This window comes from Toxorhynchites rutilus, chromosome 3 (genome assembly GCF_029784135.1).
Source record: "Toxorhynchites rutilus septentrionalis strain SRP chromosome 3, ASM2978413v1, whole genome shotgun sequence".
Taxonomy (NCBI): domain Eukaryota; kingdom Metazoa; phylum Arthropoda; class Insecta; order Diptera; family Culicidae; genus Toxorhynchites; species Toxorhynchites rutilus.
In genome coordinates, this window is record NC_073746.1 from 37,539,950 (window position 1) to 37,566,675 (window position 26,726).

Consider the following 26,726-nt stretch of genomic DNA (forward strand, 5'->3'; position numbering starts at 1 on the left):
ACGCCCTGCCGGGTAGCCTTACAGCAATTGGTTGGAACCTTAGCCATGGGCGATGAAAAGATGGATGTCAGTATGTTCTTCAACTCCTTTGTGGCTTTCTCTTTTGGCCACAACAATATTCGAGTAAATCATCGTTTTGAGGTTCATAAAAAAATTCTTTCGATCGCAGCTGGAGAACGTTAGACGGGTTGGCGGTCTTCGGTACAACGTCTATCTTTAACTGGTCTATCTCCTCCACTGATTTATTGGCATAATGGACTGAGGTCCATAATAGGCTCAGAGCCCAAGAGGAAACATTATTCTTCACGTGATACTCTTGATGAAGGCAGCTACATCGGGTAGGCCTTTCGTAATGTATATCTCCTCTTTCACCGCAAGTCCCGAAGAAAAGAACAGCGACGTGGACATTCCCCTCTTGTTGAGTTAGTTTTATCCATTACCTATATAAAGAGTGTATCGAAAAGCAGTCTTAAACACTTTATTACACACAAACGGGTGAATTTTTTTTGTCGTGTAATCAGAGAACGCTTTGATTACATGTCAAAAATCGAAATACAAGTCATTTAGTCGCGGTCATAAAGTTGTTTTCAAATAGTCGTGGATTGAGCTGGAAACTAAAAACAAAATTCTGCAAAATTGGTGCACCGAAAAGGGTGCTACATACCACAAAATATAAAAAAAAAATCAAAGTTTGTCCAGAAAGTGTTAAACGAATCGTCACAAAGTTCGATAATGAGTGTTCTTTCGAGGATCTCAGCATAAGTGGACGAAACCCCGGACCAAGTAATCCCGAATTGTACCGAATAGTTGTAAATTATATTCATAAGAACAGGTTTGCATATTTTCGTGATTTGGCCAAGAAGTTCAAAACCAGTGTTGGGATGATTTAGCGGAATAAACAGAGGCATGGTCTAAAGACCTATAAAAAGCCAAAAGTGGCCAAACAAACACCGGAGTAGCAAGATCGCGCTAAAACACGAGCTCGAAGTCTATAGAGCGTATTTTGCACGATCACGACCAGTGCATTCTCATGGATGACGAAACATACGTCAAAGAAGATTCCAGAACGCTGCGGGGACCTCAATTTTATACCAAATCGATTGAAGAGAGATTGGAGAGTACCATTTGCGGATACGACTGTTGCGATGAAAAAATTCGGCCAAAAAGAGCTCGTTTGGCAAAACATTTGTACGTGTGGCATGCGATCGTCAACTTTTTTCACAGAAGGGACTATAAATGCTCAAATTTATGTGGAAGAATGCTTGAAGAAGAAATTGCTTTCACTTTTTAGAAAGCACGAGGTTCCTCCTCTATTCTGGTCGAATTTGGCATCGGTACATTAGCCAAATCCACTTTACAATGCTTTTCGGAAAAGGACGAACCCACGTCGAAAAAAACCTCAACCCACCTAACTGTCCCCAGCTGCGGCCAATTGAATGTTACTGGGCAATTGTCGAGGCCAAGTTCAAGAAGGAAGGTACAGTGTCTAAAAAAATATCAGAGTTCAAGAAGAATTGGTCTGCAGCGTCCAGAAAGTGCACAAAGCCTACTGTGCAGAATTGGATGAGTGGAGTTAAATCTAAGGTTCGATCATTTTTTAGAAATGAAAACGTACTGAAAGAACAGAGTTTTCATTTCCATGGTACTGGTTGTGGGCGGCCATAACACCATATTCAATGTCCATCAGCTACACTTTTCTTCAAATTAAAACAAAAAGCTGCACCTTCCCACAAAATGTGCTGTGTTGTTGGCACAAAGATTGAGCCCGAAGAAAGTTAATGTTTGTACTTTAACGAAAAATAAGATGATTTGATGGAACACATTTGCTACACCGTTGTAAATCCTTAATAATTCATTTGAGCGCCCAGTATTTCGGTTTTCAAAAAGCCCAGGAAGTTTTTACCCTAGAAAAACTGGTGAGCGAGTGTACTCTGATGTATTTCATTTTTAAAATACCGTGTTGTCTCAAATTCCGAACAGTCTCAAATTTCGAACACTTCATTTTTAAATGTAAATTTACTGAACATTAATGTTGAAAATAATTGAATAATAAAGACCCTGACTTTCTTTGTGATGTAGGCTTCATTTTAACATCATTTACAGGTATCGATGCTGCTTATAACTTACAATACTAAGCATTTGCAGAAAAGTGACTGTCAAAACCAGCAATATAATGTTTACGTTAGCAAATTCGAAATTTGATCCAAGTTTCGAAGCACAAAATCCAAATTTCTGGGAGTATAGTATTTTTCCAAAGAAGAATAGCGAATTGGCTTTAATTTGATGTATCGATCATTTGAATCGGTCTAGTAGCTCAAAATTTATGATTAAAAAAAAAGCATTTTTGCTGTTCGGAATTTGAGACAAATGTAATCAAACATGTTTTTAGTTTTTCACCATGAATATGTATTTGTAAATCAATTTTATGGCGGACAAATGAAATAAAAGACTCTACTGTATCCAAAAACCACATGAAAAAGAACCATTTTGAGTAATGAGACACAGTTTAATAGCCAACAAAGCTTAAGTGTTCGGAATTTGAGACAAAACGGTACATACATCGTCTAAAACCAAAAAAGAGTGGATAAAGGAAAGAACCGGTTAAGGCAAGTCTGATTACGTATGAACAGTAGGAAAACCACAAGTTTCATCCGCGCTTTACACGCAATGCTTACAATAAACAACTAGATAGAAATGCATATTTAACAATCCGAACCTACACGGGAAATTGTTTCACGCCATATGCCCACAAATCGCGCCCCAACTTGTCACGTGCAAACGCGCGTCCGAGCACATGGACCCTTGGCGCATCTAACCTGTGGAAATTTCCCCGGTATACGTCAAAATTGTTGCATACGGAAGGACCTGCTCGGTATCAATAAACCGCCCCTCTCCTCAGTGTGGGGTGTAGTACGATCAGCTGAAATCAGTTGTTATTTCGGTAACTATGGTTACCCCGAAAACCACCCCCATACGAAGGAAATGATTTTTTTTTCTATTCGGGAACCACAAGGAACAAGGAACTAGGAATTTACGCATTTTCAGTCACGAACCGAAACCTAGCACATCGTTGTCGACGAGTGTTTACAACCAGTACATAGTTTCCTTCAGCAGGTCTTGCAGGGAAAGTGAGTGTTGGAGGATTTTTTCCTTGCAAGATTGGTTTCGACTATGGAAATGGAGTGGAAAATTTGACCAAATCTAAAAAGGGGTTCTAAAATGCGTTAATTCAGTGCAATTTCGATGCAATAGTGGTGATCTGAGTGAGAGCAATAAGCAGTATATGGAAGTACGATGGAAATGTGTAACTTAATTGTGAAAAAATGTCCAACAAATTACCGCACCAAATTCTCCTGCCAATGGATATGGAACAATTCTGCGACCCGGATACGCACCAATTGGTTTCTGCTGGTGTTTGGAGTAGCTTCCTTGTCGATTCTGGCTCAAACCGATGCTGGGTTTGCTTGTCTCAGCAATCCTTGCGTGTACGGGGTGTGCATTGACGATTTAAATAGGTAATTCGGCATTACTTCATGACTCTTCAATTGGACGCCATCATGAATTTGGTTCCTTTCGTTTTTTTTTCGGGGTTAGTAGTTTGAGCGAGGTTATTGGTTCCAATTAAAGTTCGACTGTTTTGGTATTGGTATTACTTAATTTTGATTATGATAAAGGCAGAATGATGTCCGGTTATTTACTTAGTATTTCTCTTATGTTTCAACATAAGTAATTTCAAAAATATCAGACTGTGTAATCGATATCGGTGGTTTGTAAAAGTAGTTGATGCAGTAATTTACATCAACGCTCAGCCTTTCGCTCTTATTTGTGGAATTTATTGTAGGGGGAAACCGCGAAACAAACTTTGTCTTTTCTCGCCCGCGCTGCTAGCGAATAATTCATCAACCCAGAGCAAGGTGCAAACATAAAATTCCCGTCCTTGTGCGCGCAAACGTTAATTTTATTTACAAACAAGTAGCCTCGCTTGCAATCCATTTGCGTGCTAATAGGAAATTCCGCCAAACCAATGTTTGGAATGGAATTCGACACCACCGCTGGATAAACTTTATCTTTGCTTCCCGATTTTCACAGTACCTACTCGTGTTACTGCATCGACGGCTACACTGGAGTACACTGCCAAACGAACTGGGATGAGTGTTGGTCAAATCCTTGCCGCAACGGGGGTACCTGTGTCGACGGGATCGCGTCATACAACTGCACCTGCAGAGATGGATTTATTGGTGGGAATATCAACCGTCGTCCAGAATTCAAGTATAATTGATCTTTCTTTGGCAGGTTTATCATGTGAAGAAAACTTCAACGAGTGCCTGTCGAACCCATGCCAAAACGGAGGAAGCTGCCACGATCAGGATAACTCGTTTGTGTGCAGCTGTGCTCCTGGATATGTGGGAGTGTTCTGTGAGGAAGATGTTGCAGTTTGCGACAGTGGCGATCGATGTCATAATGGAGGGGAGTGCTTCGAGGGTCCGGGCCTGGAGTTCTTCTGTCAGTGCATGGAGGGATATGAAGGCAAATTCTGCGATCGTGAAACCAACGAATGCGAGTCTTCACCATGCCAGAATGGAGCTATCTGTATTGATAAGTTTGCGAGCTACGACTGCGCTTGCACGCTAGGTTTCACGGGAACCAATTGCGAGGAGGAGATCATGCTTTGCGAAAACTCACCATGTGCCAACCAAGCGCTGTGCCTGATGGAGGAAAACGAGCCCATTTGTTACTGTGTGCCAGATTTCCACGGTGAACGTTGCGAGTATCAGTATGACGAGTGCCAATTGGAGCCAAACCCTCGATGTGTCAACGGCGGAACTTGTGTGGATGGTGTTGACGAATATTTCTGTTCCTGTCCGCCGATCTTCACCGGTACCAATTGTGAGTGTTTGATAATGGAGGACGCTAGTATGGATTGTAATTACACGGCTCCTGAACCGACGACACTGGACTACATATCTACCAGTAGTTGGTTTAGGACTAGCGCTAGTTCTGAGTATTTTGAAGAGGAATTTGTGAGTAGAACCGAGATGCCGGCTGTCTATTCAACCTTTTCTGCATCGACACAACAGTATGGATTATCGAATAATACGTACACGTTCACTGGAACTAAGCCTTATTCAACCGAGTCGGTTACCATCGAGACAAGTATAGGAGCTGAAGCGAGTACGGCCAGTATAGAACCCACAGTGTATCAGTATCCTTCGCCGACTTCTGGAGCTGAAGAAGAATCTACTTCCAAAAAATACCCTGAAACAACGGTTAAAACAGGAGACGAACCCTCCAAAACAGCATACACTCGAGCGGAACCGGACGCGACTGAAGAAATGGACGCAGAGACAACTTCCCGTACGACTGGTTCTACTTTATTGATTTCAGAGGATCAAGTAACATCACGAACTATCGATGGTAGTGGTTTATCAACAGTTGATATGAAAGAATCGTCGATACCGTCCGACGAAGCAACGATAAAGACGGAAGAGACGTCTTCCGACATAGATAAAGGGTATACCAAAATTTCGACAGCATCGAGCAGCGAACTTAGGCCCACCGAATCCGGTTTACCCAACATTACGGATGCGCCAACATTCGAACCAGGGAAGACTCCTGTGACGAAACCAGGCATTATCGATACTACTATAGCAGAGAGAACAGATCAAACTCCTGTCATAGACGCAACACTATCACCATTTTTCACCGAATCTCCCGAAAATACCTCGGTATCGGCACAAACGGAAGGTCCAACTAAGTTTGGATCTTCTCCTGCGTCTCCTCCATTCGAAATAACATTTTCGTCTCCAACAGTAACACCATTGGCAACAACCGTATCAGCGCAAACTGCGAAACCCACGGATGCGATCATAACCGAATGCGATGACACGGTTTGCTCGAACGGTGGAACCTGCTCGATGACGCCAAGTGGGATCAGATGTCATTGCGATTTTCGCTACATCGGAACGTTTTGTGATGTTCCGGTAAGCATTCAGAATGCTGCCTTCTCCAGAGATTCCTTCCTGCGACATATCATCTACCGGAAGAATGAAAGTGAATCGTCGAATATGACACTCAGTCAGGTTCTAACGATAAACACACGCTTCAAAGCGAAAATGACTTCACGAGAGGGCTTGATTATGCTAATGGCAGCTGAAGGCACCGACGGGAGCCACTATGTTGCCCTGTTCCTCCACAAAGGGCTACTTCAGTTTCAGTTCTCCTGTGGTCTCCAAACCATGCTTCTGAGTGAAATTGAAGGACCAGTGAACAATGGTTATGAGATGAATATAAAAGTGGAGTGAGTGAATCGAATATGTGATCGAACTCAATTTTAAAAATGTTTTTTTTTTCAGATTGCACTTCAACGATCGTTACACCCACTGCAACGCTTCACTGCATGTGAACGAAACTCTTGCAATGAGTGGAGAGCAGCCGACTTGGTTGATGAATCAAAACAGCGAATATACCAGAACCATTCCGATCAAGCACAGCTGGCTGCACCTGGGTGGACGGCCTATCAAGACTATGTACACGTTAAGTCATAACATTTCCCGCTACCAGGGATTCACTGGATGCATCTACGAACTGGAAGTGAATCAAAAACCAATGGCGATCTTTGAGTAAGATATAAATCTAATAATGATTTATCATACATTTTGTCAAACATATACCGGGACTTTGTGTTTTTCACGTAGGATTGCGTCTTTCGAGAAAATGTTGGGGGTACAAATTAAAAAAACGACAATCGATCGCAACGTGAAAGATGTTCAATTTCAAACGCTCAATCATTTCATGACGGATTAATGAGATTTTTACGTCAATCGATTTCGGCATTCCATGACATTCACATCGAAGAAAATAGTATATGTGATGAAACTAACTATCGAACATTTTACAAATCTCAACCGTTATCCAAACGGAAACGCCGCCTTCTATTTGGTCGAAATCAAAGATGCAAGCTTCTTATTGTTCCTCACAATTATTGCTCAGTCCTTTCCTGATGGATTTACAAGGTTTTTGCGTCAATCGGTCATGGCACTCCATAACGATTCATTACATTGAAAATGAATAAAATAAAATCTATAACTGAAAAATTGGATTTCTGTCTGTCTGATTCTTATGGACTCGGAAATTGCTGAACCGATCGACATGAAAATTTTTGGGGTCGGGGAAGGTTCTTATGATAGTTTGAGACCCCTCCCCCCTGTCTAAAGGTAGGCTCCCATACAAATGAAACACAAATTTCTGCATAACTCGAGAATTAATCAATAAAATGAAACCAAATTTGGCATTAGGAGGTTTTAGGGTGCAATAAATGTTTTTACGGTGGTTAGACATTACTCCCCCTCTCTAAGGTTTCTACAAATGAAACACAAATTTCACTGAAAATTTCAACACAAATTTCAACATAACTCTAAAACTAATCAAGCAAATGGAATCAAATTTGTCGTGTAAAGGGTTTTGGGGACAAGAATTGTTGGTTTGACACTCCTCCCCCCTCTCTATGGGGGGACTACCATAGAAATGAAGCATAAATGTCTACATAACTCAAGAACTTATCATGCAAACAGAGCCAAATTTGGCATGTGGAGGTTTTAGAAGACAAGAAACGTTTCTTAAGGGGTTGACACTCCTCCCTCTCTCTACAGGGAGGGGGGTGCGCTGAATAACTCGAGAACTAATCAATCAAATGAAATCAAACTTGGCATATAGTGGTTTTAGGGATCAATAAACATTTTTATGGTGGTTCTACACTCTTCCCCTCTCTCTAAGGGGAGGCTGTCATACAAATGAAACACAAATTTCTGCATAACTCGAGAACTAATAAAGCGAATGGAGCCAAATTTGGGATGTGAGGGTTTTTGGGTACGAGAAATGTCTCTATGATGGTATGACACCCCTCCGTTCTCTGGAATGGAGAAGGGGGTACCATAAAAATAATACACATATTCCACCCAATCATGGCAATTGAAAATTTTCGGAAAATTCTGAAAGAAAAAGGGGAAAATTCGAAAAATTCAATTCGCATGTGTTCCACAATTACATATTCACAAGCGTTGTTAGCCCTTTTGATGTTTGCGGTACCGAAATATGAAAGAGAGAGATAGATATTGGAAACGATTTGAGTGACAAAAATCACTGAATGCACTTCTAGCAATTTGGAGGGGTGAGCGTTCGCCACTTGTAATATGACGCCTCCTTTGCAGTCGTGCTCAAGCTTGGACCTCACATAGCGGGTAGGCTGGAAGCGGGAGTGCAGAAGGATTCTAAAAAAGGTTCTCGTTAAATTACAAACAGCTGTGTGTTGCATCACAGGCTGTTGACTTGGTTCGTTTTATTTTATTGGTGAGTTGAGGTTGTACAGTGGTGACCAAGTAATTAGTCACACTACATTGACAACAGTTCAACAGAATGACGTTAAAAATGATCGTGTAATTCCACAAAGTTGGAATGACTGGCAATAATGACGAAAATCTGTTTTTTTCATCATTACTGAAATAGGGCAGGGCATGTTCTTTTTATTATTAACGGTGGATAAACTAAGGTGCACCGAGTTCATTTTATTAATAACGACTGATAAAGTAAGGAGTGCTGAGTTCATTTTAGGACAACTGTGTCGACATCTTGAAACCTTTTAAACGAGTGAAGCAGGCATAAGTCTAGAGATGCCAGGTTTGAAGACATGTCTTCATTTTGAAGACATTTGACTTACTTTTGTACTTCAACGGAGACTTTTGTCAGAAAATCCACAAGCATATAGCATGGATTCAACAACAAAGTGACTTTTACTTCAAATTCTGGAAAACTTCAAGCACTCTGAGTACATATTGTCTTTAGTTTATTCGCGTTCAAGAATTCGAATGATTGTGACATGGTATTTCTATTACTTTGGGCCTATACTACACAATAGATTAACCTAGATCTTTCAAACGACTATTTCACAAATCGAAGGTTTTCCGGTTACATGCCGTTTCAATAATTAGTTTTATGGATATGGTTTGTATTACAACCAAAACTTTCAAAGCTGAAATAAAGAAATTGAGTGAACACAGTTCTGTTTTTGTGGAAGAACTGGGGTTATATTCATTCAATCAACAATTTATCAAGCCAATCATCATTTCTCTCATAAAATTTAGTTCGTGGTTGCGCAATATATTTATTGTTCACATTTATTGGAATAACTATGCGCTATATAACAATACCAATAAGAATAAACATTGAATAAGCTTTCAACATTTTTCAAAAGTATGTTATGAATTTTAGTTTCCTCCGATATGATGGTGACGACCTTTTTTTCGTACCATGTGAAAAAAAAATTGAAAAAATCACATGGCATCCCTGCATAAGTCTTTAAAATATCTATGCAAAAAGACAGTTCTAAATCGTCAAAAGATTAATGAAAATAATTGCTAGTAGTATTTTTAATTCTCAAAACATGCTCTTCTAAACATTTTTCAACCATTGCTGGATGGATGAATCAAATTTTTGAAATTATGAAAAAATTTCATCAATCCATCATGAAATGACTGAGCAATACGCGTTTGGAATTGGACAATTTTCAAGGTGTGCTCGATTTTCGATTTTCAATTTGTACCCCAATATGTTCCCGAAAGACGTAATCCTACGTCAAAATCGTCAGAATTAATTTTCGTTCAAGACTCTTTGGTTGCTCATACACTGTTTGACCGAAGCCAAATATTTGACTCTTTTTGACAGATAAAATTTGGTCAACGTGTACTGATCAAATATATTCTACACAAAACACGACAAGCAAATATTCAATTATTGGATGCCTAAAATATTTTTTCAGTCTGTTCTTCGAACCTGTCGGTACATGGTTAGGTTACCTTAGATATTTCAGTTGATTTTTTTCCATGTTCGGTGTTTGATATTGTTTACTACTGTTTAAAATTGAAGAGTGGCAAACAAAATAGTGTTTGTACAAATATCAAATCAAACCTTATCTGTCAAAAAATATCAAATATTTGACCTCCGGGCAAACAGTGTACGGCCACCTTTTGACTGCTTGAAGAAAACTTTTATTATATATAAGTTGCATTCAGTTGCATCAGTTAGAATATTTATTTGATACAAAAAAGATAATTTTCATTTCGAACACGTGTTGATTTCTTCCACGGATATGAGTGCTAGAGTTGCTGCACTCACACAAGCTGTCAAAATTGGCTATTATTATTAGTGAATAAGCAGCAAAATATTTCGTGTAATAACATCGTAGCTCTGCAAACTATTTCCATTTGTGTGCGTAATTTTGGTGTAATATAAGAAAATTCAAGCATGCCTGTTAAATTAGAGTTAACAATGCTATACGAAAGTAATGACAACGTAATTTTGGTGTGAGATATGAAAATTCAAGCACAGCTGTTAAACTGAAGAACATAACAATACAGCAGAACCCCGATTATCCGCGGAATTATCTGGCTAGCTCACCGCGAATAACGAAAATCGCGGATAACGCAATAAAGGACTAAAATGAGTTTCAAACACGAAAAAAAAATTTCAGCATGAAAACTATGTTTTATCAATACAGAAATCATTAAACTATCTATCAAATAATGTGAAAGCCATGACCAAAACAAAAGTGCATGAGCCTATCACTCACCGACAAATTCCGGGAAGATCTCTAGATTTACCATGAAACTCGCTGTCGCGAATAATCCGCATCGCGGATAATCGGGGTTCCACTGTACTGTAGGAATGTAATGACAATGAAGGGTTGAAGAATAATAATAATGCGGATTGAAGTGAATCTCGAATGAACATCATTATTGGTAAGCGGCCCTTACACGAATGGAAATGCCCTGTACCCCAACCGAAACGCTTTTGATCTGATACCTTAGTATAGATGCAGAAATGATGTGGTACAAAGACACAGAAGCACCCTCCACCAAACGGTATGAAATCGACGCGGTGCCTCCACCGAACAAAATTGCACCGCAGTGTGCGGTATCTATCCTCTATGCTTTCTTTGCATCGAACAAAACAGCTGTGTCTGACATAGACATTGAGAAAAATCGCTTACTGCTAGCTGGTGCGAGACTGGGACTTGAATAATAATGATTATGGTTTGAATTATAAAGGCATCAAAATTTCTCAGTTCATTCGACTCTAGCCTTGGAAAAAAACCAATTTGGAAAATTAAACTGAATTCTAAACTCTCTTAGAGAGGCCTCGCAACTTTCTGGTTGCTAGCTGTATGACTGATGAATCGTGAATGCTGAAAATGACGAATAGCTTGTTTATACTCAATAAACTGAAAATGGGAGAAACAATGCTTTCTCTATCCACATTGTCTGGAGAAAGATCGCTGCATTCGCTATTTATATTTCATAAAAATGTAGCGTGTTTTTTTATTTCGAACCATTACTGAAAGAAAAAAAATTAGGTAATGATTTTTTAGGTTTTCGTTATTGTTACTTATATAGAATGATTTAAATTAAAATTACACAGATGGGATAACCAGAAGAGCCTGTCGAGCAGGTTAAGTATAGCTGGTCTAGTGAGAGATAGTTAGTTCATGGGCTAGCTCTCTCAAACATACGTGACGATTTCCGAGCACCGTTTCTTTTATTTTGTCGATGTTTTTTTTTCAGTTGAATAGATGGATGGTCGTCCTTGACGTGGCAAATCGTTCATCTTTTCTCGGCCGTCTTTGAATGCCTTATACCATTCATACACTCGTGATTTCGACATATTTCGACGATATGACATGAGTCAACAAATGTATTCTACAACTTTATTTGCAACGCAAAATTTCACACAATATCTCAATTGAATTATCCATATGAAAAGCGCCGAGCAAAAAAAACGGTGACTTGCTCTCAGTGACGCTGTAAACAAACTAAATGACTTATCGCGTTCAAAATTGGCATGAGGACCACTGACAATAGTATCAACTTTGAAAAAAAATGACAAAATGTATACTGATACAATCTGGTTTTACAGCCACGCAGAGGATGCATATCGGATATATGAATGTACTTCGTTGGCCTGTTTGTCCAGCCCGTGCAAGAATGGAGCAATCTGCGTTGAGGATGAAGGTTTCATCCTCGAGAAGAGCTACAAGCCGGACATCCAAGCTAACTGGAGTTGCAAGTGCGCTTTCGGTTATATGGGAAAGACCTGTGAACGATCCATATGTGATAACAATCCGTGCAAATTCGGCGGTACCTGTGTCACGTTCCCGGAGAGCGGTTATCTTTGTCTTTGTCCATATGGAAAGCATGGCCATTTTTGTGAACATGACCTGGACATACTGCAACCATCCTTCTTTGGTAGCATAAAAGGATTGTCATCCTTTGTAGCATATCCAGTTTCATTTCCGCTGGAGGATCAGTTTGAGTTCAGCTTCAAAATCATCCCAACAACGTCGTCCCAAATATCCTTGCTTGCTTTTCTTGGCCAACAAGACCACACGGAGCGAAGCGATCATTTCTCAGTTAGTTTCATCCAAGGTATGAAGAACATTTCCCAAACACTTATACATCTTCATGATAACGCCATTATATTTTAGGGTTCATTCTAGTCACGTGGAACCTGGGCAGTGGCCCACGTCGAATCTTCACCCAACAGCCGATCCACGTGCAACCTGCAAGACCCACCACTATTAACGTAGGTCGCAACGGTCGTTTAGCTTGGCTGTCTATCGATGGAAAGGTTAACATCTCTGGGAACTCTCCTGGAAGCAGTAGTAAACTGAACGTTTCACCCTATCTGTACATTGGTGGTCACGAAAAGGGCAATTTTTCGGACCTTCCCCATGATCTACCATTGCATTCGGGCTTCCAGGGCTGTCTGTTTGACATCCACATCATCGCAGGACCTGTCCACATACCACTTCAGCACATTGGAGGAATGCGGGGACGAAGCGTAGGTCAGTGTGGAACCAAGGAATGCCACCGGCATGCCTGTCAGAACAATGGGGCTTGCCTCCAGCATGGCTCCACATTCACCTGTATCTGCCAGGAAGATTGGAATGGACTTTTGTGCTCACAGAAAAACAATCCTTGTGATGAGAGCAACAAGTGCACCATTGATGCCGGTTGTTTCCCTCAGATATCTGGATATGAGTGTGACTGCCCGTTTGGTAAAATAGGAAAGCGCTGTGAGTCGAACTTGAAATATCTGAGTGATGTATCGTTTTCCGGCCGGAGATCCTACCTAGCTTTGAAGTGGCCTATAAGTGCTGACTATTCCTATCTCGAAAACGAGGTGCGTTACGAAAAAATTATTCAGCCAGCCAGTCTCATGTCCCAGAACCACTCGATTCTATTGAAATCGATCAACGAGTTGGACAAAATAAACGATGTACTCAAGATCAGCAACAATGAAAGTGCGGCAGACTATTTGTTCTCCCATACGTTAGCGCCCCGCTCGGGAAACTATCGTCAGCTAAAGATTCGGTATCTTTCCATCGAACTTCAGGTGCGACCGCTTTCGGAGAAAGGTCTTCTGATGTTTGTGCAAACTTGCGACACCAACGAAAGAAGACAAGGCTTCATAAGTTTAAGTCTGCAGGGAGGAGTCATTGAATACCGTGTATCGTCAACACAGATGCAGACATCGGTGGTGCGTAGCAATCATGTGCTAGCGATAGGGGAGTGGCATCACATTAAAATTATCAAGTATGGAAAGCGGTTAACTCTGTGGGTAGAAGGGAGAAGTACATCGATTATGGGTTCCGCTCGGGACGAATTCATTAGCCCCACCAGTAGGGTATTCTTCGGCGGACTTCCAGATTTATCACAACTTCCTTTCGATGCGATATCGGGATTTCCGCTGCCTTTCAGAGGCTGCGTCAGAAACGTGAATCTCAACGGAACTCGGATCACCCTCAACGACACGAGCATCCTGGAATCGAGAAACATCAACGACTGTGATGGAACGCCATGTGGAGGAGATCTCTGTGCGAAAGGTGGCCTCTGTTGGTTGGACGAATACTCGCAACCGCACTGCAAATGTCCGGAATACTCGAAGGGGTTGAATTGTGAAATCCAAGAATCGTGTGAAGTCATTAAGTGTCAAAATAATGGCCAGTGTCTGAAAAGTGGACGCTGCAGTTGCGGTATCGGCTGGACGGGTTATTACTGCGAGTTTCCTACGACCAAGTTCTCGGCGCTAGGTTTTAACGACAGAAGCTACATTTTGATTCCATCGCAAAAGATAAAAATGAAAGATAAGCGAAATGGTGAATCCGGTGGTACCAACCCGCGGATGGAACTACAGATATCGTTCAATATTTCCACGCTGGATGATGGGGTTGTTTTTTGGACCACGGATAAAAACTCTAGATATTTTGGAGTAGGTGTTCGAGATGGATTCATAACGATTGCCAGTAATATGGTCGCTGATGGTGGAAACTCTACGACGATCGGTAATCCATGGAAAACGTACGTTGCTGATGGAGACTGGCACAATGTTCGTATCGAGACAGAAAATGAACTCGTGCATGTCCTTGTCGATGGAACACCTTTGTTCTCCGAATTGAAACTTATTTCAGATACTTCAAATTTTGAGTTCCAAGAACGATATTATTCAGATGAAAGCACATATCTAGGTACAACAAAAACAAAGTGTGAGAAAAGCTGAAATATTGAACAAAGTTTTGCATTTTCAGGTGGCTTTCCAGATGAAGACATCGGGAACCGAACCAACGGAAAATTTAGCAACTCTTTCGTCGGCTGTATCCAAAGCGTTTATTTGGGGAATAATCCCGAAGAGTTGGATTACCTGGCGTATGAAGGTGCGAATATCAATGAATGTGAGGTATGAAGGCGGATAGGAAATGTTGATGGTTTCTACATACTGCCTTCAGTAGGATTACCTAATGCCTAATAGTTGATCGTGTAGTTAAAATTCTGTAACTAGTTGATGTGTGTAGAAAAACGAAAAACAAAATCATTGCGTGAATAAAATAGAATTAAAGTCAATTTTAAAAACAAAAGTTCACTATGTAAGTCATTTCGGAGTATTATTAATCTGGCTTGTAAACTATACAGTCTTTTATGTACTATAGTCACGGTAAATATTATATGTAAACAAGGTGGATAGAAGTAGCATTTTATTTAATTTAATTGAAATAAAAACATTTGAAACACAGGATTCGATTTTCTCTTCAATCATTCTATTCAGACACTTTTTTGTTACAATCATCAAGCTCAGGCCGTTTATGAATGGGACACCCGCTTTTGTGGGTGTCCCATTGTGGACAAAATAAGCACAACACACTCCTCACCAGTACATTGGGCTGTCTTCATCGGGCCTAAAGAGAGTTTTCTAAATTCGTTCTGGCAACAAGATATATCTCGCACGACCAAACAACGTGCTCGATGTCGTGATAACCTTGACTACAAACGCAGAAATTGTTGTCGACATGGTTGATACGGAAGAATAGCGCCTCTAAAGATCAGTTATTGGACATGAGTCGGGTGAAGGTGCGAATAAAGTTCCGACTCAAGTCCAGACTTTTGAACCACGGCTTAAATCTAACATTAAGAATAATCGAGTGTATCCACCGGCACAAATCTTCTTCGTGCCATGTGCGCTGCCAGTTAGCGCTGGTATTTTTACAGACTAAAGAATAAAATTTATTAAAAGTGATTTGACGCTGATAAATATCGCCTTCAACCGGAATTCCATGGACAGATAAAAATGCACAATGAATTGATGTAGTCATGATAAAAACACGGTTGGGAGTATACGAAGAAGGTTTCATGATATGCACTTTAGCTCAATCAGATGCTCAAAATTTCTGATCACGAATGGGTTTATAACCCCACACCGGATGAGCAACCGAAGAGATCGATTATGACCCGCCACGCGTCTTATCCGTACTTTTTTCTTCGGACTTTTGAATGGGTAAGATGCGTCATAGTATTAGGGGATTTTTCTTCATAGCGAGAAGCTCATAGAGATAATAGATAAGAGCAAACTTTCAGTGGGAGTACGCCTGCCAAAACCTCGAGACTCATGGTGTTTAGGGCATATATCCTGACGCAATACGGAGATAAATATACTGAAATCGCTCGAGTTTATTGACGTGTGTTTTGACGGCTAATTGAAAACAGAAACTACCATACTCCATCACCGAGAGAATACAACATTATAAGATCTGGATTAGCTCCCCATCAGATGCCGGTAATTGTACGGATGAAATTTATTCTCTGTCAGCATATTTTTTATTCAGATACTGTTTAATCTTAAAACTCTATTCATGCTAAGCAAATTAGGTATTAAATCTGTTCCAAATTGCACAAAAAATCATAATCAATCGGCTTCAATATAAAGCCCAGATATCATCAAAGCTTCAATCCTTTAAACAAAAAGGGTCATAAACCTTGCGGACAAAGGCCCAAATAGCCAAAGGGTAATTTACGTATAGTGTATAAGGTATCTTGCAGCCTCTTTTATCGCAGCATCCAAAAGTTTGTATATCAATTGTGCACATCAAAAAGAACCTTTCTTTATTATAATCTTAGCTAGTCGTGTCGATAGCCACCGGTCATCTCATATAAAACACACCGTAAAAATGTACAAAAGAACACTTGAAATAAATCTGTCGAACCAAACCCATCTCTCGTATTATATCTCGCAAAGATCTAATCCTTTTGTCGCGCATTTAAACCGCTTCTCGCCGAACAGTGTCGCAAATAAATTTACATTTGTCGTGTCGAAACATGGTCCTTCGAACCGGATCCGCGCAGTGACGTAGTTTTCTGTTTTCGCCGGTCAGTAAATTTAAAACTCTCTCGAAGACGTGTATTATCTAGTGCAGATTATCCGTCTTACTCGCTCTGAACGACGTGACATAATTCACGTTAACTGCGCTCCGCTGAGTGTCGAAAAATTCAAGTGCTTCGGTAGAGAATAGTGGTTTAAAAAAAAAATAAAAACGGAAAAACCGTAACACTTGTCGAAAAATAGTGTATCATTACAAACACATTATCAGTGAATAAACAAACCGGAAAACCGGTGATCGCAAATAGCATTATTTCGCTAACTTGTGTCGAACATTCACGCGTAAACTACGCGCAAACTGTGGTGAAAAATCGCAAAGAAAAAAATTATAGTGGAACCAGAAAGAAATATCGAAAATATTTATTACCGTTGTGGAGTGAGAATCAACGCCGTCGGCATAAAACGTCCTGCTGTGATTCCCGTCGCATAATTGTCGCCGCTCAGCGCTGTCGTCGCTTCTGTCTTCTGTGTCGCAACAGAACAACGCACGCTAAAATCAGGTGGGTTCGTTCCAGATTTTTCTACATCATTAGACTTAGATCCAGACGAATTTTTCTCCGATTCGAGCACAATGCTCTCGGAAGAGTCCAAAGCAAGCAATAGCACCGCTATTGCTCAAAAGCGGGCTGATAATATTGAAAGGTCGATCCACAAGATTGGTGAATTCGTCAAAAAAATTAAATTTGGAGAAAGATTTAGGACAGGTTTCAGTGAGGTTGGCTCGGTTGGAACAACTTTTTGTCGAATATCGAGAGGTGATTCTGGAGTTGCAACTTTTATCTGAAACAGAAGAGGACTATGAAAGCTCACTCGATGAAATGGAAGAACAGTACTACGTCTACAAATCCATTCTAACTACATATTCACCGGAACAAGCAAGGCTAAACCCGCCAAGGGCAAAAGAAACGTCATTTAATCACATTAAATATCCGGAACTCAAGTTACCCGATTATAGCGGTAGACTTGAAGATTGGCAATCATTTCACGATTCTTTCCACACTGCGGTTCACTCAAGTAACCAATTAAATGAAATTCAAAAATTTCAATACTTGAAAGGTTGTTTGAAGGGCGATGCCCTCCGAGTGATTGACTCGATTGCCGTTTCCTCGGAAAATTATTCCTTAGCTTGGAAAACTCTGAACAATCGTTACGATAACAAGAGAATGCTAATAAAGTGTCACTTAAAAGCACTGTTTGACACCCCCGCAATTCGCCGGGAGTCTCCTGAGTCCTTGCTTAGCTTAATTGATAGCTTCGAACGCAACGTTTCAATTCTCAAGCGTCTTGGTGAACCCGCAGACCGCTGGAGCTCAATTCTCGTTTATCATTTGAGCCTCCGATTAGATAATCATACACTACGTGAATGGGAACATTTCTCATTGAGAAATAGTGGAAATGCAGTAAATAATCCAAACGATGGAATGCCAACGTATGTCGATATGATCAAATTTCTACAAGACCACGCACGCGTTCTCCAATCGCTTTCAACGCAATTCAACACTCATCACCAGTCTCGAGTTATGGAAACAAATTCTAAGCCATGGAAAACAACTCTCCACGTAGCAGAAACATTATCGTCGTCCCATCACACGTGTCAGTGCTGTGATCAAGCTCATTTTCTCGGGAGCTGCAGCAAATTCATCGAACTATCGCCTCATGAACGTTTAGGTCTCGTGAAAACACTTCGCCTGTGTTTAAATTGCTTGAAAACAACAGCACACAGTTGCAAAAACTGTCCATCAGGAGCCTGTCGAAAATGCAACCGCAAACATCATACATTACTCCATTTACCTCCGCTTGTACCCGTAGAAGATCAACAGATTTCACAAAATGTTTACAGAACAAATGAGTCGTTTCAAATTCCAACCAGCCACACCGAACCTGGTCCTTCTTCAATGTCGCACTTGTCGCAACCAAACGCTCTCGCTCCTCGCACTGATCAAATTCAATCAGCTTATTTCGCCAAGTCATCGTCGAATTTGGAACCTATCTTGAACCCACCTGATGCGTTAACGACACAAGTGGGATCTCGCAACACAACAATTCTACTATGGACGGCTTTAGTCAACTTTGAAAATCGGAACGGAACAAGTTGTCTGGCGCGAATACTTCTCGACAGTGGATCGCAGTGCAACTTTATGACAGAGGCATTGCGTCACAAACTCAATCTCGATCGTACCCACACACCAACCGACGTGGCAGGAATTGGCTCAACCGTCACAAAAATTGATTACTCTGCAGAAGCGGTTATCTCGTCTCGTTTCTCGGCCTTCCATAAGGAGCTCTCGTTTTACGTATTACCGTCGATAACTAGAATGTTGCCTTCAAGCTCCGTGGATGTCGCTGAATGGAACATTCCTGACCACATTCGTCTAGCTGATCCTACCTTCAACATTTCCGGTCCCATCGACGCCATCGTAGGAAATGAATGTTTCGCAGATATCCTACGTTATGGAAAAATTAGTCTAGGAAACAATTATCCTGTACTTCAAAACACAATTTTGGGGTGGATCGTTTTGGGAAAGTGTACAGAAGTGCCTCGACATGTCGTTTATTACTCATTTCATTCCTGTCGTCTCGATAAATCAGATTCCTCAATATCTAAAATGTGGGAATTCAAATCCTGTTCTCCAAATGACAGCTGGTCTCCAACGGAAAAATGCAATTCCGAATCCAATGTCGAATCTAAACACCAATATCGCTATTCCTCTGAAGAATATGTAGCGATGGGACATATGAGAGAATTGTCGGAGGAAATAGTACAGCCACACCATGCAATTTTGCATCCAAGAATTAATTGGCGTGACACCAAAAATTCGATCCCAAGTCTCCAGCTTAGAACTATGACTTATGGGACAAACCTCGTATCAGTTCACGGCAAGAGATTATTTCGGTTGAACGCCCTCGATTGCTTGCCGCCCAAGGATCAACCGTGGCCCAATGTCATCGCACCTTCACATCGCCATTTGTTGTCGGGAGAATATAATAAAATTCGTAAATCAGCTTCACATATTACGACTGCGAGCTGTGATATCATCAAACGCTATTCCTGCTACACCAAACTAATGCGTTTGGGATCTCTCTGTCGACGTTTCGCTAATAATCCAACTCCAGGCTGTACATCTCGACTCGATCTAATTTGGTACGCGGAAATACAACAATCATCGCTTGCGCTCGTACTTGCACTCGCTGTCGAAATTCATACACATATACAAATGAAGGAAATTTCTAGCCCATCTCGCCTCCGCTATTTCATTCCGGATCTCAAGGATAGTCTTATCCGAGTCGGTGGCCGGCTCAAGTATGTCGCAGTTCTAGTAAATCATACAAATTCGCTGGTTCTGTCAGGAAATCATCCATTAACCTTGCTTGCCGCAAATGCAGCACATGGAAGAACCTTCTACAATGGTCCTCAACGTTTGTTAGCAGTCATGCGGCACGAATTTTCTATGCATGTTGGTAGAAATTTAGCACGAAAGGTGGCGCATAAATGCATCGTATATGGGAAGGCTGACCCATGCATTATGGGGGCCCAGTGCACATCAAACCAACAAGTCACAAGACGGCTTCAGTTCAAGTATATGTGACGGTCTTCGTATACGTCATCGCCAAATCGCCACCACATCTTGAGGTTGTCACCGATATCATCTTTTCCGCATCTACTGCGGACATTCGTCGATTCATCGCATGTCGCCTACTCTCGAGCTCAAGGAACTTTGTCAGCCAAAACAGTCGCAACCGTCGCCATAAGAACGCCATATATCTCGAGGCAGCTAATCTCAACGTCGAATTTTACTTCACTTCGGGTCGCTTAAGTGAAACTACCAAATCACTAGAAACTAATAAAGCGACCAAGCAACAAGGTATGCCTAGTCCCGATCCAGGTGGATGCAGCTATCATCGAAGAAGGTTCGTCGCAACCCCCCCCCTCCGTGCTGGTCAATGTTGAAAAATTAGAATTAAGGGAAGATTGTTGAAAAACTCTTTTCAAGGTGGCCGGCAAAGCAAATTAGGTATTAAATCTGTTCCAAATTGCACAAAAAATCATAATCAATCGGCTTCAATATAAAGCCCAGATATCATCAAAGCTTCAATCCTTTAAACAAAAAGGGTCATAAACCTTGCGGACAAAGGCCCAAATAGCCAAAGGGTAATTTACGTATAGTGTATAAGGTATCTTGCAGCCTCTTTTATCGCAGCATCCAAAAGTTTGTATATCAATTGTGCACATCAAAAAGAACCTTTCTTTATTATACTCTTAGCTAGTCGTGCCGATAGCCACCGGTCATCTCATATAAAACACACCGTAAAAATGTACAAAAGAACACTTGAAATAAATCTGTCGAACCAAACGCATCTCTCGTATTATATCTCGCAAAAATCTAATCCTTTTGTCGCGCATTTAAACCGCTTCTCGCCGAACAGTGTCGCAAATAAATTTACATTTGTCGTGTCGAAACAGATACCTTATATGGTCCCCCAGATACATTTGACGTCGAGCCTGGCCGCAAGATCCTTGAATTTCCATGTCATATTGAAGGTTTGGTTGATAAATTGTTCAAAATACCTTGTAAGGGTCCTTGCAGGTCGGATTCTTTTAATCCTACGACAGAAACCATCATTTGCAAGTTGTCTTAGGATGAAATTTCCTGTAAGGTAATTATCAATGTCACCTACGTAGAAGTTGTAGCCATTTGTTTTCTTTTTGGGCGTAAGCAATTTGAATTCCTGAAGAAAGCAACGCAAGATAATTATTTGTTCCCTTGCCCCTGCAAAACTCATATTGTGTATCTGAAACTAGACCATTTGTTTCAACTCATCTTTCAGAACCGAAACAAGATCATTTTCTCCAACAATTTCTGTGTACAAGACAGCATCACTTTTGAGCGGTACGAATTTAAGTCGGACCCGAATTTTCTGAGTTTTTGAGAAGCTATAACTAGTAACTAGAACTCGAGGAAGATACGATGATTTTCCACCTCCGGAGAACGATTTAAGACCGTGCTTTTCATTCAATATGTTGTGTTTTAACCCTTTGGGGTCGGAATTTACTTGCCTTGAAAGAAGTCCTCCTATCTTTCTATTCTAAAAATATTCTGCTTATCTCGAGAACCGTTATCTATTTTCACATTTACAGAAACTCATTCATGAACAAGTAATGTAGACATTAAAATTTATAAGAAAAAAACTATGGATGGGTTATACCTATGATATAACCGCAAGGTTGACGTAGGACTGCCGTTGGCTTGATAATCATTTGTGTATCTTCAATTAGCAAAAATCGCACCTCGAATGTTCCTCATTGGGTACGATATCACCGTTGCGCAGAACTATCTTTTGTGTGTATTGAATAAATTATTGATTAAACTTGTGAATGAGTGAACAATTTACGAATTTAATTGCAAACAAATCCCAATTTAGGTAAATTCATACATTATGGTAGTAGTTATCGCAGCAAATAGTTATCAACATTTTACCTAATCATCGAACGGTATGCGTAGAAATTCAGTGAGTTGGCGGCAAGAAGAGATATCTTCCAATGCAGTCTTGAATAACCGAGCCAAAGCGTTCCATTTGTATCCGCTTTTGTAGACCATGTTAGCAAAATGAACTCCGGAGTTTAAAAATGCATGGGGGTATAAAAATACTGCCATGACATGCATCAATGCCGATTTCCCCAGGCTCCATGGTTTAGAAATCTGTGTTAGGGAAACATTCCGATTTGTAGAGTACAAAAGTATCCGCAGCTTGGATCTCTTCTGCAATGCCGATTTCCCCAGGCTCCATGTTTTTGAAGTCTGTGTTAGGGAATCATCCGTTTATTCCGGTGATCGTACTTCAATCGTTGCGCAATCACAACTGAGTGGATTTCCGAGCGGCACATGATTATATACCGATTGGTGTGATTTCTATAGCCTGTTTAGGGCTATTGAAACAAGTTTTAGGATCAAAAAGCAGCAAGCATATAACGCGTAGACATTTTATCTTTCGAATGAAATGTTTATCATACCATTTCGTTCAGTTGTTTAGGAGGTATTATCGCCCAAAATCTCGTTGCTCCGGCGTAACGCTTTCGTTTTGGAAACTTTAAACTTACACCCCAATATAGAAATGAAAGACATAGTCCTACGTCAAAAGTGTAAACTATTACATGGTTGCGTAAAGTATTTCGTATGATTCCTTGCTGTGGTGGCTGAAAGCAAACAAACGACTGCAAAGGGTTTATATGAATAATTTGAACTGAAAAAAAACAAACGTTAAAGAAAAGCAATGCGAATAGATCGCAGAAGATAAAATCCCGCTTGTCAAAAGTTACATGCATCATCTTGTATCACGCCTTTTGAAATCCAAACCTGGGAGGTTCTGGCAACCCGTGAATACTCAAAGGAAGGAAACAGAGCTTCCCTCAAGTCTGACCAACGGTAAAGTGGAAGCTGTTACCATCGTGAATATTCGCAGACTTATTTCGATCACAATTCAGCAAGTTCGCAGCAATGAACAAAACAACAATCAAGACGTAGCAGTTGCATCTCGACCATCTCAAGTCGTCTGTCTTCTATAATTGTCGTGCTGCTTGCCTGCTCTAATAATGCTTTTAGTCAACGTTTTCAATCTCTCCCTGATATGACGGATATCATGCAAACTCGATTGGCCGTTGGCAACACCATCTCAGATAGCAGTGAAACGTGTGGGTGTAAACACATGGGTCTTTTAAGCAACTTTGCATACTTGTAACATTCAAAAATGAATTAGACTACTTTTTGTAAAAGGCCACACAATTTTTCTTGGTTTTTTATAAAAAAAAATAACCCAAAAACCTACAAAATTCTGGTCAAAGGACGAAATATAGGAAATCGTTTAAAGTTTCATAAAAAATACCAAAATATAAAAAAAACGCTGAGAAAAAAATAATTTTAAAAATTAAAATTCATTTTTCTCAAAAATGTTTTGTTTTAAAATTTTCGGAAAAAATATATAGCCCTTACAATTCCCAACAAGTCGTGCATACATCGAAAGATGGGTACTTTTACAGGGAAAAAGTTTTTCTAACAACTTTTTCATGTTTTCTTTGAAAAAACTTACAACTAATTCTAATTTTGTTTAAAGTCAGTAACAATATAGTGTATTCGAGAAAGTTTTAGGTCTTATTAAAATCTGAACTTTCGTGAAAAATGTCAACTTTCTATCTTTTATAGTTTCTGAAATATAAGGCATTTTTGTATGGAGACGTCTGAAAAAATAATGTATTACTCGTAACATTTCTGGGTGCAAATTTTCGCGTTTGACATGTTTTAAATTTCTTATTGACATGTTCTCAATGAAAAAAAGCCTTCTTCTTCTTGGGCTATTTATATAGTTTTTTTAGAATTTAAAAAAATACGCTTTTGAGAAAAATGAATTTTAATTTTTAATAATTTTTTTATAGCCAAATTTGTTTTTATTTTTATTAATTTTTTTTGTAAAAAATTAAGATAAATTGTTTGGCCCTTTTCGAAAAGTAGTCTGATTCTATTTTGAATATTTCAAGCAAGGCGCCTAGAAGTATATACTAAGGTGGGCCAACTTGCTAAAACCACTCTTCAGCCATCTTGGAAGTCTACTGTGGTTTGTTTGTAAACAAAACACAATACGCTATTGCCGAAGCTCGCTCGTGATCAGTCTGTCTCTTTCACGCTACAAGCAAATAATTCCCCTTCTGCTTTCTTCCGTGCTGTTTTCATATACCGCTCCCCTAACCAACTTAGTGACGAAACGGCTTCACCTAGTACCATAGACCCGTCTTGATTTCAAGTATGCACAGTTGCTTAAAAGACTCATGTGTTGACACCAACAACGTTTCACTGCTATCTGAGATGGTGCTGCCAACTCCTAAGACGAGTTGGCATGAAATTCGTCATATCTGGTAACTTCGCAAGGAATCAAACCTAGGAGGAAACGAAACCCACGTTTTTCCGGATTCACAAAAAGGATTGCAAAAAGACTGTATCCAACTATCGACGAACTTTAGCACCAAAACAAATTATTTGGGACCACTACTTCATCAATATAACAGATTTAGCTCGAAATATAACGCTTCAAAGTTGGTGGACTGGGGGTTTCTCAAACAAACAAGAAACAAACAATGTATGCACATATCGTACAATCAAAATGATGGCTGTGATAGGGAATGCATAGGTGATCATCAGCTCATTCACTATCATATATTTCACTATTGAACACATTACCGTACCTTAAACTGTGGTTTCGGAGACGAATGAATGAATGAATGAATTGTAAGATTTGTAGTCTCCGAAAACAAAGTAAATAAAAATGAAAAAGAACTGAGGTTTTGGAGACGAACTCTTCGATCTGTCGAGAAATAAACGAGCTATAAGCGTTCTGAAAAACCAATAGTAAATACAGGGACGGATGACCTTCGGATTAAAGTCCTTTAAAATAAGAACAGAGCAGCAGGAAATACATAGCTCATCATGTTGCTCCTTAGTTATTATTCTATACAATGCAGATGTAACGTCAGTCAATTTTCAACATCAGTTATCAACCAAAGAAAGCAGTTCTTGCTACCGAGAAAATTCGTTAATGCCATCTTGCATACAATGTGTTGTAATTTGAAGCCACTTTTAATTCGGAAACCATGCTTGGGTTTGTGAAAACAGAATGATCAATTCAAAAGACCCCAACCACCAATAAGTTCAAGAACTATCATAAACAAAATAAATCAGTTTATATTATATGTCATATTATGTCACTTTAGAATGCATTGGTATTGTGAAAAACTTTGAATAACTCTTCTTTGAAAGGTTTAATGGCCCTGAAAAGCGCCGTGTTTTACGGTGGCTGGTTTTGCCACCAAATCAGTCTGTATAAACGAACTTTTTTCTTCTTCTACCTGCTGCCGTTTTGCGATTGCGTTTGCCACTCGCTGAAACTAGTTGTTGCCACCGAACCGAATATGCTCTGTTCTGTAGGCGGGTTTTCTTATTGTCGTGAGCAGCTTTGCAAGCCAACTCGAGCACTCCGGCGGCCGAAATTCTATAACCGCTATTAGGTATACTGGTGCTCCGGCACCAATCCGTTGATGCGATGTGATGTGAAACGATGCCATACAACCACACTGATTTACGGTTTGAAAGAGAATGAGATATTTTTCAGCGGATCCGCGCGTTTTGTACTTTAGCGGTACACGCTCACAGGATAGAGACAAATCGGCAGACTCAGTCAAAGGGGCGAGTCCAACGAGACGAACGAATGAGCGTTAAAAGGCAGCGATGGCAAAAAAATACATTCATTACGATTTGTTCGCTCGTTGGATTTACATGCAGGCTAAAAAGGGTTCTTTTCAGGATCACAAAATGATCTTCAATCTAAAGAGTTTATTGTTTTGTTATCACTCGATATCCCCAGCTTGTTCGGCTAAACCTTTCTGTTTAGCGATTGCGTTTGCCACTCGCTAATTGAACATTTGCGATGACAGTGGTACAGTGTCGACTTTCAATGTGGGGTCATAATTTGGACCCCGAACTCTATGTTTACAAAAATGTCCAACTAAATATGTCGCATTACAGGTCCGTCCAATTAGCTAAATGTCGAGATAAGTGTATATTGCTGTACTTTCAATCTAGAAGCAATTTAAGAATTGGTGAAAATCAATAAGCTCAGAACAACTGTCGAATTCACATACTCATCATATTCTGGCAAACAAATTATGAAAAAAATCAATTTGTGTTTTATTATTATTTTGGATATTGTTTTAGAAAGCATTGAACTGTATTTCCTAAACCCTTTTTTGAAAGGTTTAATGGCCCTGATAAGCGCCGTGTTTTATGGAATGGTTCCAATTTAGAAAACTTTGTACACGTGGTTTTGAAAAAAACCATTTCGAACGCCCTCGATGCCGCCTTGTTCTGGAATTGCCACCAAAGCAGATTGTATAAAGAACAAACTTTTTTCTTCTGCTATCAGCTGCCGTT

General features: G+C 40.1%; 2 protein-coding genes across 10 annotated transcripts in view; one reads left to right on the top strand and one right to left on the bottom strand.

Moving 5' to 3' along the window:
• The window catches only part of LOC129776295 (MKRN2 opposite strand protein), a 41,374-nt gene that overhangs the window by 10,844 nt on the left and 3,804 nt on the right, over positions 1–26,726 (bottom strand). The window contains exon 1 of one of the 9 annotated variants that reach the window (XM_055781847.1): positions 18,757–18,810. The exons of the other annotated variants lie outside the window; for them this stretch is intronic. The gene's annotated coding sequence lies outside the window, so the exon portion shown is untranslated. Of the gene's footprint in view, positions 1–18,756; positions 18,811–26,726 lie in introns of those variants that run through there. 9 annotated transcript variants of the gene reach the window in all.
• LOC129776293 (protein eyes shut) lies at positions 2,861–15,114 on the top strand. The gene is made up of 7 exons (XM_055781840.1): positions 2,861–3,515; positions 4,090–4,238; positions 4,294–6,298; positions 6,354–6,620; positions 11,965–12,473; positions 12,533–14,575; positions 14,636–15,114. The coding sequence occupies exons 1-7, from the start codon at positions 3,295–3,297 to the stop codon at positions 14,788–14,790; spliced, it is 5,349 nt and encodes a 1,782-aa protein (XP_055637815.1). The 5' UTR covers positions 2,861–3,294; the 3' UTR covers positions 14,791–15,114.